At 37.0% G+C, this 17,837-nt stretch overlaps 1 protein-coding gene across 1 annotated transcript; it reads right to left on the bottom strand.

Annotated features, from left to right (window-relative positions):
- Nucleotides 1-4,816: 4,816 nt before the first annotated feature.
- On the bottom strand, nucleotides 4,817-16,128 carry rel (v-rel avian reticuloendotheliosis viral oncogene homolog). The gene is made up of 10 exons (XM_079842832.1): nucleotides 16,026-16,128; nucleotides 15,338-15,373; nucleotides 14,386-14,525; nucleotides 14,125-14,273; nucleotides 13,537-13,628; nucleotides 9,294-9,434; nucleotides 7,695-7,799; nucleotides 6,992-7,207; nucleotides 6,218-6,361; nucleotides 4,817-6,117 (listed from the first exon to the last, which is right to left on the bottom strand). The coding sequence occupies exons 1-10, from the start codon at nucleotides 16,033-16,035 to the stop codon at nucleotides 5,342-5,344; spliced, it is 1,809 nt and encodes a 602-aa protein (XP_079698958.1). The 5' UTR covers nucleotides 16,036-16,128; the 3' UTR covers nucleotides 4,817-5,341.
- Between the last annotated feature and the right edge of the window lie 1,709 nt (nucleotides 16,129-17,837).

Raw genomic sequence — 17,837 nt, 5'->3', positions numbered from 1 at the left:
TGTGCGATTATTACCTCATAATGGTAGTTATGACAACATCAGGTTTTTGATATTATCAAAGGAACTCTGTTGCGACATTAACCTTTGCCCTCATTAACATCCATAACAGAAAACATTCTCTAATGACAACCAACTTAGGTTAAAATCCTACCATAATGCTTGCGCTTTGCCCGGCGTATGACTGAATTGTTTCTGTTTAGGAGCTGCATTGTGGTTTGCTACAGATAGACAGACAGACAGGAAGCCGCAATTTTAAACGGTATTATCTTCCAGATAAGACCATTAGATGAGTCTGTCTTCAAGTGTGTCCTGTGTTTACAGGTGTTGACGTCTCTATGGGGAAAGCAGCTCTTGTTGCCTCTGGTTCATACTGGCTATAAACCACACAATTTCAAGAAATGTTGTGAGCATTATTGGAATATAGAATAAGATTATTATAAACTCCATGTATGGATGTGGAAATGTGTACCTAAAAATGAATGACTCACACCGTTGGCTTAAAGGCCTATACGGTTGTTCCTGTTTTTGTACAAGTTCCTCTTGCATCAATTAACATATTAATCACACTGGACATAAGTCAACGATTTGGCTATTGATATTGCTAATGTCAAAAGTACCCTATACCAAATTGGTACCAAGTTAACACAAAAACTGTTAAAATTATATAATGATACCTGTATTTCTGCAGTAGAGTTCAAATCCGTATACGTTTAGGCTACACTCTAAAAAAAAAAGGTTCTATATTGCACCAAAAATGGTTCTTGGCTCGTAATCATAGGGGAACCTTTTTTAGTGCTATATAGCACCAATTTTGGTGCTTCAGTGGTTCTTCAGAGGTTCTTCAGCGGTTCTTCAGAGGTTCTTCACCGGTTCTTTGACTAAGGTGCTATATAGCACCTCTGAAGAACCGCTGAAGAACCACTGAAGCACCAAAATTGGTGCTATATAGCACTAAAAAAGGTTCCCCTATGATTACGAGCCTTTTTTTTAGAGTGTACTATCTGACTAACTTAAAATTGTCATATTATTATTAACATGTTTTACTGTTAACTAGCACAAACAAACAAAAATATGGAACAAAAATTCTGGGATCACAGCAAAAACTAATCATTTAAAGTTCAAACATTAAAGACGATAATAAAATAATAACGAATTAGCCTACAAGCAATAGCACAAGAGAACAAAGATACAAATTAAATAAACAATACTTATTTTTTTTTTTAAATATAGCCTACACAGATACAGAAGTTATTTAGTTAAGCGCAGTTTCAGTCAGCGTGATTCTCTCTTTTTTTTTGCTGTTTGATTAACATCATTAACAGGAAAATGAAAGGTATATGAGGCTGCTTTTACTTTAAGACCTTAATGTTGTTCCAAACCGGTATGAGTTTCTTTCTTCTGTTGAACACAAAATAAGATATTTTGAAATGTTGGTAACCAGACAGTTGACGGTACCCACTGACTTCCATAGTATTTTTTTTCCTACTATGGAAGCCTGGATGCCAGCAGATGCCAGCCCACAACATTTGAGGTCAGGAAGTTCGGTCTGGACTTGATCCGTTGAGCAGCAACTATGCTCGAAACAGAGCTGTTCGGACCAATCAAATTGTCAGGGTGGGCTTTATACGATGATGGACAGATGAAAAACAGTAATGTAATCATTCACGTAACCAAAGAGTGCTTGGATTGAATTCGTTCTAATACCAAACGGAGAACTTGTATATTTTACTATTTCTCTCAAAAATGATGTACTCTGTGTATTTTTAAATTCTTTTTACCACACCGGCAAAGATCTTTTACACTCATCTTCTTAATGTAACTTCTGATTGGTTGTAGGTCTATCCAATTGAGTGCAGAGGCATTTTCTTTCCTGGTTCGTCGAAACACGCCCCATAATCACAGCCCAATGGAACAGTATCAGACTCATATTCTGACTAGAATCTGAGTATGACAACGTCAGGCTAGAAGTACAATGGAAGGGTGCCATCAACTGTCTGGTTACCAACACTCTTTAAAGTATCTTCTTTTGTGTTTTTTGGGTGAACTATCCCTTTAATGCTCGAATGGATCTGTTATATTGACACACCTGATATTTTCTTAAATGTTTTCGTTCACTTAAGACATAACTATCTGTGTTTACGTACTCATCAAGACAGGCATTTTGACATAATTTTGTGTGTACTCATGCGCTGTTTGAGAGGCAGCTTTCTGTGTGCGTGCACAGAAACAATATTTCACAGCAACGTGAGTATTGAATTAAGTTACTTTCACGGCGTCTTGCTCTTGAATGGCTTAAAAATCACTTGAATGATAAGACTTAAAAATGATAAAATTTCTTGAAACAGTACTGGCCCGGTGATTATAGTTTTAGGGATTTGAGACTACAGACTAAAACGATCAAATGCCCTTGTAAGAGAACCTGCTCATTCATCTGACATCAATTCAAACATAAATCAAATTATAAACTAGATGTTACTTTATTACCTAAATTTGACTTACTCTACTTGGTTTTCTTCCTAATATTAAACAGCACAACTGTTTTCAACATTGAAAATAAAACAAAATGTTTCTTGAGCAACAAATCAGCAAATTAGAATGATTTCTGAAGGATCATATGACACTGAAGACCGGAGTAATGGATGTTGAAAATTCAGCTTGCCATAACAGGAATAAATTACATTTTAATCTATATTAAAATAGAAAAGTTTACTCTGTTTTTGATCATAAGAAACTTCTGTCAGAAACAAATATACCAACCCCAAACGTTTTAACAGTAGACTTACAACTTCTATCACCTCAGGAGGGTGGTGGAAATTTATGAATCTTACCCCTGTAGCTCATTTCTAATTTATTATCAATTAAGTAATTCGTTAAACTAAGTAAATCATTTAACTGATGGTGTTCAGGTTACGGTAACAAATCATGCCCTGTATATGCAATATCCCTGTATTTATGCAAAAAATAAAAATCATCATCATTATTTTGTAATCCTACAGACTGAAATGACATAAAAACAGAAACAAAAAGTAAAAGTGTATATTTCCAAATTGTGGAAAAATGTGAATCAGAAATTAGATTAGGAAGTAAAAAATTCCCAAGTTTCAAAATCAATTGAGTAACTCATCAACATAATTTGTGTATATATATTAGGGGTGCTCCGATCGATCGGCAACCGATCATGATCGGTCGATAATCGCTTTGGGATGGTTGATCGGCGGTCTCCAAAAAGGCCGATCTCATGAACCGATCGCATGCTGACGACACATAAACCCCGCGCCTGCTGTGAGAGCTAGGGCATAATATGCAGCGACACCGTCTCATTCTCTTTCCAGTGCGGGTAAAATAATTATAATGCTGAAGGTGAGGTACAATTCATATTTCTATATTAGATAACTTTCGCAGTCATTTGAAAACGTTCTGTGGGACATAAGTTCACAAACAGCGCGCGTGAATCACAGCGTGCGCGCGCGCTCTCTCTCCCTTTCAAAATGCTCAAATGGCTTCACATCAGCGCATCGCATCTGCACTAAAATCGAGGTGCTCAGTTGACACAGGATTTGCCACTTTGCACAATCGAGGCAGTGTCGCATTGTCACTAAAGTTTATCATTTGCATTTATTTTTAAGTCTTGCCAGTGTTCAAACCGCACTCGCGCGCACGGTCTGGACACACACACACACACACACACACACACACACACACAGGCCATCTCACAAAAAGCTTGCGAGTACAAAGTGCGCTGAAATGGTCAGATACACACATATGTATGTACTAAATGACCGTCTTGACGAGTATGCACGTAAACCCCGTCGTGACTCGCGAGTGAACATTTGTGCAACTGCATGTAACCGTAACCGTGTTCACTCTTAAAGTGACAGCTGTCGAATAAACTGCTGCTGTCTCTGAGTTTCTCTTTGTCTTGTGTTGAACCTTTATGACACCCACTGCTCTTGAATGACTAACTTTTGCAACCTTAAGTGTAAGGATGAATCTAATTTAATTTATTCAGGGAAGACCAATATTAATTTACATTTGATTTCTTATTAAATGTCTTTAGTATTTCTTACCTCAATACTAATGTTAGACCTACCTGAAAAATTGTTTTTAAAAACAAAAATGCACTGCATGATCAAATATTTAGGTGAGAATTATATACATTTATTATATACATTTATTTGGGAAAGATGGCCTACAATAGTCTTAAGTTATCTCATTTTCTAAAATAAACACTTGGTGGTTCTTCAAGATCTTGACTCAGTTAATTTAGAGTTAGTTTCATTTCTACAAATGGTGCAAACTCTGCAAGATTATAGATAAAAGATTGCCATTCTGTGATCGGCAGTGATCGGCAATCGGCAGATCATGATCTTGGTGATCGGTAATCGGTGATCGGCCCCAAAAATGCTGATCGGAGCATCTCTAATATATATATATATATATAGACATGTTGGGAGTTGACGCAATGACTGCTTCATTGGTTTTCATATTCTCATTGCTAGGAGCACATGCCAGTTGCATCACCACTGCATGTCACAGAGCTTCGGGTTCAGAAATACGAAAGCTGGACTGGACATATTCGTATCCCAAAGGCCCCTCTTTATTCTGAATGTAAAAAAAAAAATTGTAAACCCAAATTAGAGAGTTTATTGTTTTATTTACCTGAACTTGTGGAATGTGAAACAGAAACATAAGAGGCAATCAAATGACCAGTAAAAATGAAAACAGACATTTGTCGCCTCCACATAACAGTAATGTAGCCACAATTCAGCTCAGAATGTAGCAAATACCACATAAACAAAATCACAAAATACATCAGTAGTATAAACTTAAATTTTATAAAAATACAAAAATTCACCCACAGAAAATGTGATGTAAAAGCAAATTTTACAATTAGCACATGTGTATGATGAATAAAGTAAAAACAGAACGAGACATTGGTAGTAGTTTTCTAAAGCCGTTATATCACTTTCGAGATACCAATGAAAGACCTTGTTTGAACAATTTGAGAACCTTGGATAAGAAGCATGCTTAATATGACATAGCCATTACCCAGGGACAATTCCCTGCTAGTTCCCACGTTAAGGAACACTATTACCCTGCCATACTTACGCGTTTGTGGACAAATGGTCCCAAACTTTTCCAATATGACCATCAGACTGTTATACATAAATGTTTCATAAAATCTCACTGCTTTACCAAATTGGCGGCAGCATCTTACAGTATTTCCAGGACAACCAACCCTCATGATATTCAGAATCATACATTCAGTGAACATGAATCAGAGCCTTTGTTTGAAAAACCAAATCATGAAAATCATGTTGAACACTTATGGCATTCAACGCTATTCTGGGTAGAACTGCCAGGTGTAAGAATCAAGTTGGCTCTCCTGCCCCATGTTGCTGGAGGGGTACGGTATCTGTGAGACCATCTGATTGGGCCCACTGGCCTCCATCGGTCGCATGGTCTCCAGAGTACTTCCATTGGTGTTGGGGCAGTTGAGGAGAGCGGTGAAGGACTGCACACAGTTTGAAGATGAGGTGCAGGCGGGCCCCATCACAGCCATATTGCTCGGCCCTTGATTTTCCTGTTTCAAGTTATGGTTGCCTATGAGGTTTTGAAAGAAATCTTCATCTATGCTGCTTGGATACGGGTGCCCCGTTCCCAGTGACCCACCGGTGCCTGTTGCTCCATTTTGCGTGCTTTGAGGCTGTTGGGAGCCATAGTTAAACCAGGTATGCGCTCCATCCAGTCCTTGTCTTTGAGATGGCTGCTGGGATTGCTGGACCTGCTGGTTCGGTTGGTCCTGTCGAGGCTGGCTGCTAGTTGGGCCATTTGGTTGAAGAAACTCCAGATCCATAGAGGTCAGTAGAGGGAGGCTGTTTCCACTTTCCCCTGTGGTGGGCATGTTGGGACTTGGGTTGACTTGCTGTAGGCCCACCCCATTACTAGCTCCATTGCTGTTGACTTGACCGGCCCATGCTTGACTGAGCGTTCCTGGCGTTGGGGTTTCTGATAGGGGTGGCATCATGGGGCAGGACGAAGGGGCTTTGTTATAATAGACTGACTGATTTGGGCGCACCACCCCATGGTTGGAAGGACGATAATAATTTGGTGGCTCTGTAAAAAGAGTATGTTGTGTTGAGTATTCTTTGTTCGTATAAAGAAAATGTTCATGTATTATTAGTATGGGCTACATGGAAAGTGACACGTGTCTTACCAATTTTGATTCTCTGATTCATCAGGTTGGCTGAAGGCACAGCTTTTGGTCTATTCATGAAGCTCATGGCTCCTTGAGAAAAGCTAGAGAAGGATTTCATCTGGCTTTCAATTTTACGTTTCTTCTCTTGACAGCCATATGGATCTGAAAAAAAAAAATGATGCTCATTTTTTGTCTGCCAAACCGACCAACAAAATCATGTGATGCAAAAACACGCAGAAAAGCAATATCATTTGACCTATTTATGACAAGGCGAGGTTAGGTTGTAAGATGTCATGACAACTCCTCGAAAATGGTATTTATGAATTCATAATTCATGATATTTGTAAAAAAACAAACATTAACTTAAATAACCAAAAAAACCTTTTTTAAAAAACTTAATTATGATGAGTACAGCTGTACACGTGAAATAAAAAAAAGTCATTGGGTGCAACTGTCCAAAAAGTTTTATTATAATTTTATATTTGTTAAAAAAATTATTTTGTAAACATTTTAAACATTTTTGATGTTTTCACTCACTTTAGTTTTTACTACCACAAAATGTAAACCTTTCTTGAAAATGGTGTAAACTAAATGAAACCTATATGAATACAAACAGTACATTTCTAGGAAGTAGGAGCAGGTGTTTTAAACCAGATTTTAAAAATATTTATCGTAGACACTCTTACTGTATTTGTCACTGACCCACTTGTAACAACAAAGAAAACATGGGCCAAAATCAATCAATCCATGATGTGGGTACCATGAAACTGTAGGCTGATTTTTTTTTTTTACCTTTGTCGTCGGGCAGGTATCTGAACTCCATGGGCTCACTGACTTCCTGGTCTGTGGGACGACGCAGCTGCATGCGCACTGTGACCGGGGCTGTGATGGTGGTGTCAGAGTAGGCGGGTGTCTTGAACACTATGGCCACTTGCCTGTGTACGTCTGCCTGAGAGAAAGAGCCTTTGGCCTCCCAGGTCTGAGTGAAGAACCTCACCTCAATGTCATCTAGAATGAGGTGATGAGTTATGATGTGAGAAATGGGTTAAACGAAAGAATGGCATAAAAAAACTGGCAATGGAAATGGGTAGATCATTTTCAATAAAATGAATATAAAAAGAAAAGAAAAAAAATGATGAAGAGAAAAGGACATATGAGACCAAATGAATGAATGACTCAATACGTAGCTAAATTAATTTAAGATCTGTACTTCAGCTTTTCTTAAATGTAAGCTATTTTTTGAGGCGAATATCATGCATAAATTGTAAATAGCTACATATCTCAGTGACAGACTGGTGAGTGTGTAAACCACATGTGATTTTTTTAGCCATTCAGAAGAGTTTTTCTAAATGTTTGGGTTTGCGACATATCTTTGGGGGTGAAGTTTTGGAGAGGAAGTGTGGTAGGGATGGGGTGTTCTCATTCTAGTTAGTAAAATAGCTGAAATTGCTTAAAGCACCTTGAAGTGTTCTAAAGATTTCAAACGGTCCTGTACCTTTCTGCACTTTATCGCAGAGGAGGAAAATCTCATCGCCTCCCTTCACACTGCCACTGTTCTTGTTCACCCGACAGATTCGCAGTTCGGCTGTGTTTGGGGCCCCTGAAAAAAAAAAGCACAGTTTAGCAATCTTGAAACACAGACATGCACTGCTATTAGCAGTAGGAAATAATCTCTTACGTTCTTTGACTTTATCTGTGTATCTGCAGGCACAGCCACACTAGTAAACATTATGTCCTGAGACTAAAAAAAGCAGTCAAACCAGAAATGATTTACAGCGAGGGCGAGGTTGTTTATTGCTTCCTCTTTTCTGTGGCTGATTTCATATTTATGGTTAGATTTATTTAACAGCTAACCGTATTAACACTGGCTGCAAATACATCAAATAGTTCAGTTCAAACATACCTACATACTGTACATACACAGCTTACATTTTCTAAGAAATAAGCCTAATTTACTGCATTGTCATGAGAACAACATGAATCAGCGTCTACAAGCAGATGAAAGAGTTTTAACCCATTAACCAAGTCATGGCATGAGCTTTTTTTTTTTAATCCGCTCTGACTTATTTAGCATCGCTAACCACACACAAACACACTTTGCAAGCACCGCTGTTCTGCTCGTGCTGTACACCACTATCACGTGAGGAAATGTTGAAACGGACCATGCTCACTTCCTGTGGGATGTGGCCACTGACAGCTCAGTCACCTAAGCAATGCATCGCTATATCTTTATGCTCTGTGGCAGTAGTGACTTGCATCATGCCAAACAGTAAATTAGTCAAAACTGTTGCATTCTGAAGGGTTTAGCCACACCACTTTCTTCTAAATCTAAAATATAGCTACTATAGCAGATACTGAAAACCAATACTCGTCTTAAAAGCAAAGGTTTTTTGTTTGCTCTGTACAAAATGTAATTGTTAATAGTAAATAATCCAATTTCATTTGTTTGATTTATATTTGTTGAATTATAATTAATTTACATTATAGAACAATCATTTAACAACTTTAACGTTATAAAAAACTCCACAAAAACCTTTTAGCTTATAATAAATGTCACATTTAGCTTGGAGTGAAATTTAAATGACTAAAAAATACAATCATTATTATATCACAGTAAAAAAAAAAAATACTGTAATATTTGTATTTATTTATTTAAACCAACAAACTAAGGCCAATGCAAAAAGGCATAATAATAAATATATAAATAAAATATTTAAAAAAGCTATTGTTTTGTGTAAGTTTTTTTCCCCACATTGTTTTATTTTTATTTAAATATGTTGTAAATAAATAATAAAATAAAATATTATATGAAATAATAATACAAATAAAATCATCAGAAATCAAGAAACCTACTTCCTCTCAATGCAACAATGTTATTGAAATCAATATAAATATTTCAAGATTGACTCCCTCATTCCTTATTAGGTGTAATTCTGTGTGACCAGTGGCATCAAATACAACCACAGAAAAATTCATATCATCGGCTGAGTCAAAGTTGTTATGTTGTCAAACAAACAGTTTATAAGTTTGTTGCCATGCAGAAATGACACACTTCACATTTAATGCTGTGCGCTTCTTGTTTTTGCAAACTCACTGTTGTCATAGATGGGGTTGGAGACGATGGGAGGCAGCATGGTGTTGTACATCCCGGTCTCATCTTGCAGGTAAATTTGGAAGCATAGACGCACCACGTTCAGATCATACTCCTCAGTCTGTTGCAGCTGTTCCCGGGAAACTGTGGACACAAAACACACGTTCCAACATTGCAGTGCGTGCAAAAAAAACATATCAACATATTAATCGTGGGTGTCATTTGAGTCAAAACTGAAGAGGAGATATACAGAGAGACATGTGAATGAGGTAAAGGAGGTAAAGGGTGAGAAGGAGAAGAAAATGAAACGGGCATGAGAACGAAAACCAGGTCAGTTTGTTCAAAGCTAGCTGACACACTTGAACAACTTGTGATATTTAAATTTTCATGATAATAAAGCATGCTTACCATAGTTCTCATTACCATAATGCAAAAAAACTAAATTTGAAATACTTAAATAATGCAACAAAATAAATAGTACTTTATTTATTTGCATTGCCATCAGTTTAAAGAGTTTAAAAAAATACAGAGTGTTATATTTTTTACAGTAATCTATGCAAAATGCATACATATTTGTAATAAAATGTGCACCAGGAAAGACAAAAGACAGAGATTACTTGTGATCAAATTTTTGATGTATATTTAGTACTGTCTACTAAATATTGTACTGTATTGCAACAAAATAAATAACATGATATATTATTTGAAATAACTTTATTAATTTATGTATTGTGCTTTTTTGCATTGCCTTTAGTTTGATGATTTAAATATAACAGTATTTTTTTTAATTATAGTAATTTATACAATATGTATATACATATTTATAATAAAAATAAGTCATTTATATAGTGATTTTACAGTAAAAAAGTAAAGAATTTAATCGTGCTATCTTCTGCACTCACTCTGAGATGACAATTTGAGACTGTGTATTGTGTGAGGAGAGACAAAACACAGTGTGGCCGCTTGCAAGGGCCTCTATTTTTAGTGTCATCCACTTCGGACCACCAGCAACGAATCTTAATATAAAGCGTAAACGGAAAAGCAAGCAGCATGTAGTGCTCTTGCAGATTCTACACGGCAGCATCACCAGAAATGCCACTGACACGTCAGCCCACAAACACCCACACGGGTGCTCGCGAAGACATTTCTCAGTGTGTGTTACTCTCCACCCACTCTCACTCTCAGGAGTCTGTGTCTCTTCACCCCACGGCTATCCCGCCCACAGCCATGACGAGCTTTGTGCGCTCTGAGGTCACAGCAGGTGGAAATATCGCAGCGGGTTAGAAAGAGAGCTCGAGTGACAGAGTATCGCTGACGACTCTGCAGAGAGGGGGCCGACCTCCTGACGTGAAAAGACACCTCTGTCCAGACCACAGCCCCAGAAGTGGCAAAGAAAGTTGGAGATGGAGGCCGAGCAAGTGAGGAGCACAGCAGAAAGATGTAAAACAGACAAGATGTATAGTGAAGGAACAGAGATTAAGTGGGAGGAGATGAGTGGGTGCGGAAGATAGCGAGAGGTGGAGTGTGAGAAAGGCAACTGCGAGCAGTGGTGTGGTCATGTTTATTTGCGTATATGTGTGCCTCTGGTTCTGCATTCAGTGAAGTCAGAGAGCAAAAGGAACGAATGGACAGAAGATGCAGGTGGCGGATGATTTAGGTTAGCGTGGGCTGGTGGATGGTGAAGCAGAGGGTGAGAGCTGGACGGAGAGAGAGAAATGGGGGCAGGCAGGTGAAATGTTTCCTTTCTGTGGGTATACCACCATTCCCAAGGCTGACACTCATCTCTCATCACCTGAACCCACCATCTGTGACATCTAAACACCATACTGAGCAGATCGCCCACTCAGCATCCATCACGGCAAATACAGATATGGGTAACCTCACAGACACATGTTTGTACACTTTTTCACGACATGACACGTATGCCTACTAATTTGACTAACTGTGAATTACTGTGATCTTTAAATTCAAGTCACATATTACAATCCAAATAAGGGAATTGTAAGCAATTGTAAAAATGTTCAAATATTGATGTGTAGTTGCACAGAATTTGAACGCTCTGACCAAGCGGCAGAATAAATAAGGTTTTAGGTGTAGCGCTCTGGATTCAATGGCAACATTTTGGGGATGTTACACATAAAAATTACTAAATTGATGACATATAATATAATTCAAGTAATATATTTATTTAATTATATTGTCTGAACAAAAATCGTGAAGTATAAATTTGTATTATAATGTGTGTGTACATACAGTATATACACACACATTATAATACAAATATTTCTCCTTCCATTTATACTTTACCATTTTCTACAAAAAAGATTTTTCAAAGTTGTAAACAAAAAATATTGGAGTATGTTTTACGAGAAAATACTATTTCAGTCTTTCTACTTCAAAATGTCACGGTTAAATTCAACATGTTACTTGTGGTTTCTTTGTAAATTGTTTGTGAAATCTACGAGCGATTTCTGTACTAGCAATTTCTGAGTGAAAATTGTTTCAAATTAAAGCATACACCAAATGTTTTTCACTGTATGAGTATTAAGCACAACATGAAACAAATACATCATTAATCCCAATTACTGGTATGACAATTCGTCAACAACTACACTTTCATGTTCACAGCCCTAATCGCAAAATGAATACCTCGTCTATTACCTAGTCAATAATTAAAATGAACAGCAGTATATACTGTATATGCATGCGTCATCATTGAAATCATTGTGGGATAACGTCAGTGCAAATGAGGTCATCGCTGGCAGGTCATCCCTTCTACACATGACCAAACTTCAAAAGTAATATCAAGACTAATCTCACTACGACTGCCACCATGACTAATCTACATCATTTCAGGGGACTGTTAGTGTTTTGTAGCCAAAGTAGGAGATCTTTATTTGGTTATCACAGCAGAAGTGAGAGCACCGCCTCAAACAGTCCTTCACCACAGAGAGCAGCGGAACAAGCATGCGGAAGCAAACACAGATCTGAAGTCACTATCTGATATTCCCTATGTTCACTAAACATATTGGGTGATGACCTGTTGAAACACTTTCATGATTTCTCAAATATCGTTTGGGTAGAACAGTGGAATTAAACTACATACTGATTCTATACCAACTGGTAACATAACGTGGTATGCTTGTTGAATCGATTTATATATAAAACTATAAAGAATATAATCATAATTAAAGCCTCATTTCAAAGTGAAGGTACTTCCAGGGGTTTTAGGTGGGTCCGAACCCTTAAGTTAAAAGGATAGTTCACACAGAAATCAAAATTATGTCATCAAACCTGTATGAATTTCTTTCTTCTGCTGAACACAAAAGAAGATATTTTGAAGAATGTTGGTAACCTACATAGTACATAGTATTTTCGTTCCATACTATGGAAGTCAAACCGGCTACAGACATTCTTCAAAACATTTTCTTTTGTGTTCAGCAGAAGAAAGAAATTCATACAGGTTTGGAACAACTTGAGGATGAGTAAATGATGACAGGATTTTCATTTTTGGGTGAACTATCCCTTTAAGTTAAGCTTTGAAGGTGGACACTAAACACTTACAATATAATACAAGGATTTTGTGCTTACTATTACAAGACAAAGCGCAAATAATGTCAAAATTCACTATAGACTTCTACATCACAAAAACGTTGCTGATGGCGCCAAAGAAAATCACCCAGAGAAGTTGCTTTAAATATGTCAACCCTGTTATAATTTCCTCCCACACGATAGTTTGCATGGAATTCCTGAAGTATTTGGTTGTTTGCATACTTGAGGCAGAATAACCCAAAGTTATCTGTTACACAAAAACGTATAGTTTACAGTTCCTCTTGACATTCCTCCCTCTCTGAATAAAATCCCCCCCGGATCATATGCCGCTCAACACCGCAGTCAGTTTTGCGACATCTTCACCAAATAAAGAGAAGTGATTCTTTGTCTACACTACCTGCATTGTCAGATGATAGTTTGTGTCATACAGTATTGAAAGAGAGTGTGTAAGCATTGTGTTTTTAACAGCGTGATGTTGTTGACCATCATCTAAATACAGTGTCTGATAACGAGAGTAAAAGTGAAAGAAACTGGCTCAGTAATAATGATAAGACGGAAGAGAGGGCGGTTAGAAGGCCCAGATGGAATCTGCATTTTGTATTTATTTTGCCCCAATTCAGGGAAAAATTGAGGAATTTTCTGCATATGCAGACTCTATTTGGGCCTGGAGAGAAAACGTGCCGTTGGATCTCACCATTGAAGGGGTTGATTCCTCGTGTAACCCTCTGCATTATGGCATCTCTCACTTCTCTTCTCCGCACGCACTGGATGCCCAGGTTCTGGAAACTAGGAACAACAAATAAACAATCTGTTAAACTGTGTAGTCTGATTTTGAGCACCCAGATTTGTTTAGTTACATGTATTGTCCATCTTGATTTTTGATCCCAAAGACTAAAGCTTACAGGAAGAGTGAGGTTAGAACTAACCATACTGACACACTGTTTAAAATTGAGGGCAGACTGGAGCTCTAAGGCTCTCATTTTGCATACCGGGGAATCCCCTGCATGGCTCCCTACTCATGCTTCTTTAAAAAAATAAAAAATAAAAAGAAGAAGAATGGACAGCCCTTCGGAAGAGAACTGTGGTAATGTGTGGGCTAGAGTAATACGGAAAGCACATTGGAATGGTTTTGATGTGGCGCACAGAGATGTTTCATTTCATTAAGAGGAAAATAGTAACAGGACCAAACAAGATTAGAGCAAAACATGCAGATAATAGGCCCTATATATTAAATCAAAAGGTTTTCACCTTCTATATTCAAGCATTAAAAGCATCAACTTACGCGATGACCCTACGTTCCGGTCCAAACTCTGCCTCGTAATAACCATCCTTGCAGTCCTTACCCACTAAGTCATGGGGATGGGGTTTGTATGGGTCACTTTTGGTCACCAACGTAACACGTACTTTTCCTTTCCTGTTAACATTTAGTATCTAATAGAAAATGATAGGAAGAGAGACACAATTAATAAAATCTCTTAGTAAGCAGGTTTAATTATACAGTGAATTTTTTTCTTCAGTGGTGTAAGCCTTTAAAAGCAGGTACCTGAATGCTTGGGTAGGTTCTGTTATTGTCAGAGCTTCTTTCGCCCGGTATGCTGCCCGCTGAGCGACCCTCACATTTGTACCTGAAGCGCATGCCTCTCTGTTTTGGCTGCTCGAAGATCTGAGCACAGGGCTCTCCCACTGCACAGAAACCAGCAAAATGACACGAGTCAGTCTCAGAGATCTGAATTTCATTTATTTGAACAATCAAAATGACTAAAAGCATGTTAAAAACAGCCAGAAATGCCCAGCAGGTGGGCTCACATGCTTTTATCTGTTTATTAAAATGGCAACATTGCAGATGCATAAGAACCTTAAAACACCTGCAGAAACAACATCTTGTGTCTTTCACAGAACCTGACCATAATCTGACCACAAACAACGCAGCCTGCTGGTAAATAATTCCCCACTCTCTGCACCTGTCAGCACAGAACCTTTACGAGCTCACCCAGGTGCCATTATGCCAATACACACATATGTACTAATCATAACTTTGTAAAAACACCTGCACACACAGCTGGATTTGCCATGCAATTTCGATTTGGTTGTTTTTAACACACTTGCTTCTGACACCGACACAACTAGGTGAGATCTATTCGCATAAGCATTCTTTCACTGTAAAATATTACAAAATAAGCTAGGGAAGATATTAAATCTGTAGTTATTATGCATGAAATAGATCCAATTTATGATGTAATGTAGTGTGCAGATGTCACTCACTACTGCCTGCTCATGAGTTTGTCACTTACAGGAAGTCATATCTTTATCAAACAAAAGAGGAAGTAATGTAAGGAAATCTGAACATTACATTGGTTTTACAAGGGCAACTGGGTGATGTTTGAACATATTTGATTAATCAGAGTTCCAGCCGAAACTTAACTCTAAACATGTTACTAGTAACGACAGAATGTGTTTCACGCTCGACACAGATGGTTATAATATAGACTACTTACTTAGACTGGGATCCCTGTGCATTGAGAGGGGATGCACTGTACAAGAAAGAATGGATAGAAGAGCATAAATCAATATAGGAAATCAACAAAATATAGATTACAATGCATCTTATATTGTACACGAATGAACAAACTGAGAGCTGAAACTGCTTTTAAAAGTTCCTCATTTTTATTTCCTGGTGTTACTTTGTCCCTCATGTATTCATGTACTCATAACTCATTTGTTTTTTAGTTTACATGAGATCTATCTTAAACTTAGAAGACTTAACTTTAGAATTTCGTTTTCATGTAATGGGAATCGTATTGCATTTCTTTCCCATGAGCTTTCTGTGATTGTACACTTGCACAAAGATAACTCTGCGTTTCATTCATAATAGGCCGATATAAAACGACAAGCCTGTGTGTTTCGATTTTCGATTAAAAACAAACACAGAACAAATTACATTGTGAAGATTTACAACTCAAAACAACAGAATAAAACAGAGTCATTGTTATTGAGACTGAGTCTATATAATAAAATTATGAGTTTGGCAGTTCTGTAATTGACTATAAAGAACTCGTTAAAATAACCACGGTACTGTTCGACTATCTATCACACAGGTAGCCTATGAATAAGTCGAATTAAATCGCAAAGAAAGGAGACATAAAAAGATAGTTAATTGATTAACTTAATAATACTGGTACTCACCACCATCCATATTATGCGAACACCCTTGTATTAGGTTTGTCTTGCGTTCGAGCTCTAAAGTGCTGAACCGAGATACAGTAACACTTCAACACAGAAGAGATCTGACTGGGAATTCCCCACTATATACAAATGCCCGCCCACTGAACAGATACGCCTCTCTATGGCAAGCCATCTATCTAACTTACTAGTAATAATTTACAACACAATGACGTTTTTTATTTTATTTCACTAACAACTATTTATTAGATGCCAGTACGCATTTCTTTGCTACTACCCACTATTATAATAGTGACAAGTAATCATCCCATTGTTACAATTAACACATTTCACATTTGCCTTTCAATTGTAGCTATGTATTCTGTATTTTATATCTTCAGCTGATAGGTTACTAATTGCAGTTTTACTAATAACTATTCATTAGGTCCAAGTAGCCTATGTAATCTTTAATAATACATTTTAAGTTCTGAGTTGGCCTAATATTAACAACATATACTTAAAGAGTTATATGTAATTATGCATAGTTTAGTGTTATTACTGCAGTATGTAACGCAGGGACCCTAAAATAAAGTGTTACCCTATTCAAATAGTTTGTCAAGTTTTCCTACTAATTGAATGGCCTCTAGTTTATTCCAATTGTTACATGCTAGTATACGATTTTTAATGAACTATAAAGTAGCCATTCTGATTAATACTTATCAAGAGTGAAAAAGCAATTGCTTTTACTGAAATAAAAATGTTAGTAGGAACAATTTGTTCTCATAAATAGGTACTAATAAAAAAACAACAACTAGTTAATACTAGGGCTGTAAGATACATTGTTAAATTGAGATATTGTGATATAAAAATGCAATCATGTATTGTTGATGTAAACAAAATGATTCACGATATAGAGATAGTTTTATCCAAGATTAAGCTTATAAGGTATATTTCACCCAAAAATTTAAATTCTGTTCACCCTCATGTCATTTCAAACCTATGTGAGTAAATGCAGAATTTGAGCACCGGGAGTCATGTGCGTGCGCAGCTTGACTGTGTAAGAGATCCAACGAATGCCTGCATTCAAAGTACAAGTAGCCCACTGTGTGAGAAAAAAAGAAAGTTTACAGCGTTTCAACGACATTACTACATTAAACTAATATTACATAATGTTGAATATAATATATAATAATACAGTGGGGGAATATTTGTGGGTCTTGGTAATAATATAATAATAATATTATTTTAATAATAATAAAGTAATAATAATAATATACTCTCCTTTATTTTGGCTTATAATATTGCGATAGAATCATATTGTAAGATCAGTAGCTCGAGTTGTATCTAAACGTGACATGAGTGTATCGTTAACTACACCACTAGTAAATCCTGTAACATCCACTAGGTGGATAGTTGTACTAAGACCCAGAAAGCGCAACAAAAGCAAAAACTTTTTGAAGTTATGAAAAGGTTGTGCTAATGTTTTGTGGAACCTAATCACCATTATCAAATTTGTAGCCTACTACATATGTCATTGTTAAAATGTTTGACCTTCAGACATCAAAATAAAGTGTTTTCCCAGAAGATAAAGCAGTATTAGAGCAAGAAAGATAGAGATCAAATATTAGACATTTCAAATTAAGAACTGTATGCAAAACCAACATATTAAAAGGGGTTATACTTTTAATCTTACCGTTCCTTTCATGTAATAAAACTGTTAGTGCATGTAAACAATATGCAAAGTTACAACACAGAAAACGTCCACACCAAAGGGAGTTAAACTCTTAAAAACACCTGCCACACGGCATTCATAAACACATACTCTCTTGATTAGGT

Source organism: Gobio gobio (genome assembly GCF_949357685.1).
Source record: "Gobio gobio genome assembly, chromosome: 18".
Lineage (NCBI taxonomy): Eukaryota > Metazoa > Chordata > Actinopteri > Cypriniformes > Gobionidae > Gobio > Gobio gobio.
This window is presented reverse-complemented; position numbering and strand designations above follow the sequence as displayed.

Excerpts from the sequence above, each read along its gene's own strand:
- rel (XM_079842832.1), bottom strand. Across the intron at positions 13,629-14,124 it reads CCGGAACGTAGGGTCATCGC|TTTCCAGAACCTGGGCATCC; the intron begins GTAAGTTGATGC and ends TGTTGTTCCTAG. Across the intron at positions 9,435-13,536 it reads AGGAATCAACCCCTTCAATG|TTTCCCGGGAACAGCTGCAA; the intron begins GTGAGATCCAAC and ends TTGTGTCCACAG.